The following is a 3,193-nucleotide window of genomic DNA, read 5'->3' as shown; positions in this document are numbered from 1 at the left end:
TGCCATGCAAAGATAAACAACAATTGTTGCATTAGGAATGGAAATACAGCATTGTTCATTTCAGATACACATGCAATGGGATCCACAAGCACCAGTGGTCGAATTGCAATTTTAATGTTGCCTCAACATAACAAAGTGTTGCTTAATTGGTAAAGGCCACAGGCAGGAAGAAACTACGTACCAGGATAGTGCAAAAGTCGAAGAAATGCCATGGGTTGATACAATGCTCCAATTTTCTCAAAGAAAAGATCATCAAGATCCAAAGCTAATGCAATCAATGAGATTAAACTTTTGCCCACAGCCCTGAGGTCAAGAAGCAACAACCTCAAATTTCATTAAGTAGTTTGCATGTTAGAGTTGGTATGACATAAATTCTAATTTTCCTGAACAAAAACAAAAACAAAAAACTTGAAGCAAAAAAATTAAAGGATCTAAGACGTATATGAACCATCCCAAAAGTAACAGCTTATCAAGCCCTAGACAATCGCCACATGCAAAATTAACAAGCAAATCAAATCCAAGCACTTGGCAGACTAAATAGTGGTATAATCACCAAAATAATCCATGTATTTTTCTCTCTCTTTCCTATTGGTCCCTCTACTCAGAAATGGTCCTGACTAGTCCCTTTACTTTTGAAAATATGCCCACTTAGTTAGAAATGCTCCCAACAAGTCCCTCTACTTTTAAAAATGTGCCCACTTAGTCTCTCTAGTTGGGTCATTTTTAAAAATAGAGGGACTAGTTGGGAGCATTTTTAACTAAGTAAGCACATTTTCAAAAGTAGAGGGACTAGTCGGAACATTTTTTAGTAGAGGGACTAAAAGGGAAGAGAGAGAAAACTAGAGGGGCTAACAGGGAAGAGAGAGAAAACTAGAGGGACCAATTAGGGTATTATTTCCTAAATAGTTCATATTTGTGACGAAAAAGGAAATTTATTGTCATGATAGGTTGTTTCAGCTGTATCCCAAACATCTAACAATTACATGATAGTGCCCATTGACAAAGTCAACCGTTAGGGATAAACATCCTGAGCATCAAGTGGTCACGAATATTTGTGTGTGCCATACCATCATATAGTGTTTGTTCCAATTATATTTCCCTATATGAAAGACCCAACCTAGATCAAAAGTGGGATTCAACAACATTTTTCTCATATAGCACATGGCTCAAAATTCAATTGAACTCTAGAGGAAAGTACAGTAAAAGCCATTAATCAAGTCATTTGAAATTGCCAACAATCGTGATTTGAAGAATTGAGCAAAGTGGTCTTGAAACACTACCTCTCGTCAGGACAATAAGCTAATAATACACCACACATTTAGTGAAGGTACTGAACCCAAAAAACAAAAAAAAAGGTAACTGAACGTGGGCCTCAGCACATGATAAAATAAAATGTCAGTAGAAACAGTTTGAATAACCACGTAGTACAAGGGCTCAAAAAAAAAAAAATTGTTGTGCGGTGTAAAATACAAAATGCTGCCATATAAACCAAACATGCCAACATTGCATGTCAAGTAGTAAATTGGAATAAAACCTAATGGAACAAATTTTGAAACAAAAAAAATTCCAAAACAATAGAACTTACAGCATTTTTTCATAATAAGATTCCATTGTGGCTCTCCAACATGGCAAAACATCTTAAATTTCATAGGAGAAAAAAAAACAATTGAAAAGCTACATCAGTGACTAATAATGCCATAAAGACAATCATTTAAAGAAAACTAAATAAACAACAACAGAAGAAAAGAAGAAAACAAGTGACAGGAAAATTCTTCAAACGGAATAAATTCAACTAAAGAAATAACATTGCTTGATAGGCATCGGGAAACATAAAAATGTGAAAAGGAAGAGAGAGAAAACATACCATCTGAAGGCCACTGATTTGCATCCACTTGAGAATCACTAAATTTGGCAGGACCAATATAAAATCCCTCTTTGAAATCCCCTGCATTTCAGTAGAAACAAGTCAAAATTCCCATTTTGAGTAAAATAGCCCCCAAAATCTTCATACAACATTAACACTTAAAAGTTCCTGCTTGCTTGCCTGCATATATATATTTTTCCTATTTAGATCAAATGGTAAAGAGTTACAAGAATGGATGAGTACAGGGTGGGGCAGGGATACCGTCCCTGGTTCGGTCAGGTATCAGGACGGTATCGGCATGTGGGTCAGGGATTCAAGGCAAGGTCATCGAGGTTGGTGTTACTGACACCGCGCACGCCCAGTTGCCAATATACCCCATAACAAAGTTTAGTCAAACAACTTTTAACATGCATACTTGCTAACAATTATAACCAACCCAACTCAAAAACAAGTCAAACTAGTACTAATTAGCAAAGGAAACCATGGAATAGGAAAAATTGCAAGCCTGTGGATGCAAATAGAAACTTTACAGTGGTGCACATAGAATTAAGAATAAAAAAATCAAAACCTTTGATTTTGGATGAAGGATCGAGGGTTTCAGCAAACATTGGGGTATATCCTCTGTGATCCTTATATCCAAGCTTCATCTTCTCATCAAGAGGCAACGAGAAGAACTTCTTGCTCTCCTGAAACACCTGCTGCAAAACCAACTCCTCGATTCCATGATTCACAAGGTAGAAGAAACCATGATCCACGCATGCCTAAAAATCACAGTGCACTGCCATTCATATGATTATCAAGCAAAATTTCTAGGGTTTCGAGTAGGGAATCATCAAAATAACCGATTGATCAGTGGAAAAAGATGCAGACTGGGATGGAGGATAGGGTTTACGGACCTTGCGAATCGATTTGGCGGAGCATGCGCGATCGGGGGAGGAGAGATCGATGAGAGGAAGCTCCAGCTGCTCCGCATTCCCCGCCATCTTATTGAAATCGAAGCACGGGTGAATCGTAGTGTTTATATAGTGGTGTATTTATTTATGCATTAGAGCCCTCCTCTTTTAATTTATTACAGATTAACCCCTCAAACATTTATTTTTTTGGATAAAATATCCTTACATGTGTACCATTATATTATTGCTAAATAGGGGTGGACATGGCCGGGCTTGGTCGGGTCTGGGCTGGGCTAGACTAAAAAATATAACCCATTTATTCGGACAGAATCGGGTCATATTTGGGCCAAATTGTCTTCGTCCAAACCCGGCTCATTTGATTGTTATTAGGCCCATGCCCAGCCCAGCCCAACCCAACCCAAAAAATAAATAATTA

General features: G+C 37.7%; 1 protein-coding gene across 2 annotated transcripts; it reads right to left on the bottom strand.

Annotated features, from left to right (window-relative positions):
- Positions 1-6: 6 nt before the first annotated feature.
- Positions 7-2,847, bottom strand: LOC120255147 (UPF0676 protein C1494.01-like). 2 transcript variants are annotated; one of them, XM_039263033.1, is made up of 5 exons: positions 2,761-2,847; positions 2,433-2,625; positions 1,865-1,945; positions 1,586-1,637; positions 7-303 (listed from the first exon to the last, which is right to left on the bottom strand). In XM_039263033.1, the coding sequence occupies exons 1-5, from the start codon at positions 2,845-2,847 to the stop codon at positions 174-176; spliced, it is 543 nt and encodes a 180-aa protein (XP_039118967.1). In that variant the 3' UTR covers positions 7-173. The 2 variants fall into 2 exon arrangements, with proteins under 2 accessions (XP_039118967.1, XP_039118968.1); XM_039263034.1 differs by lacking the exon at positions 1,586-1,637.
- Positions 2,848-3,193: the final 346 nt, after the last annotated feature.

This window comes from Dioscorea cayenensis, unplaced genomic scaffold (genome assembly GCF_009730915.1).
Source record: "Dioscorea cayenensis subsp. rotundata cultivar TDr96_F1 unplaced genomic scaffold, TDr96_F1_v2_PseudoChromosome.rev07_lg8_w22 25.fasta BLBR01000864.1, whole genome shotgun sequence".
Taxonomy (NCBI): domain Eukaryota; kingdom Viridiplantae; phylum Streptophyta; class Magnoliopsida; order Dioscoreales; family Dioscoreaceae; genus Dioscorea; species Dioscorea cayenensis.
Note: the sequence above shows the minus strand (reverse complement) of the source record. Positions and strands in the feature narration are given on the sequence as shown.

Coding starts and splice junctions, on each gene's coding strand:
- LOC120255147 (XM_039263033.1), bottom strand. CDS start 2,847: ATGGCGGGGAATGCGGAGCAGCTGGAGCTTCCTCTCATCGATCTCTCC. Junction 1,946..2,432: donor TCCTTCATCCAAAATCAAAG/GTTTTGATTTTT, acceptor ACTGAAATGCAG/GGGATTTCAAAGAGGGATTT. Junction 1,638..1,864: donor AAATCAGTGGCCTTCAGATG/GTATGTTTTCTC, acceptor ATGAAATTTAAG/ATGTTTTGCCATGTTGGAGA.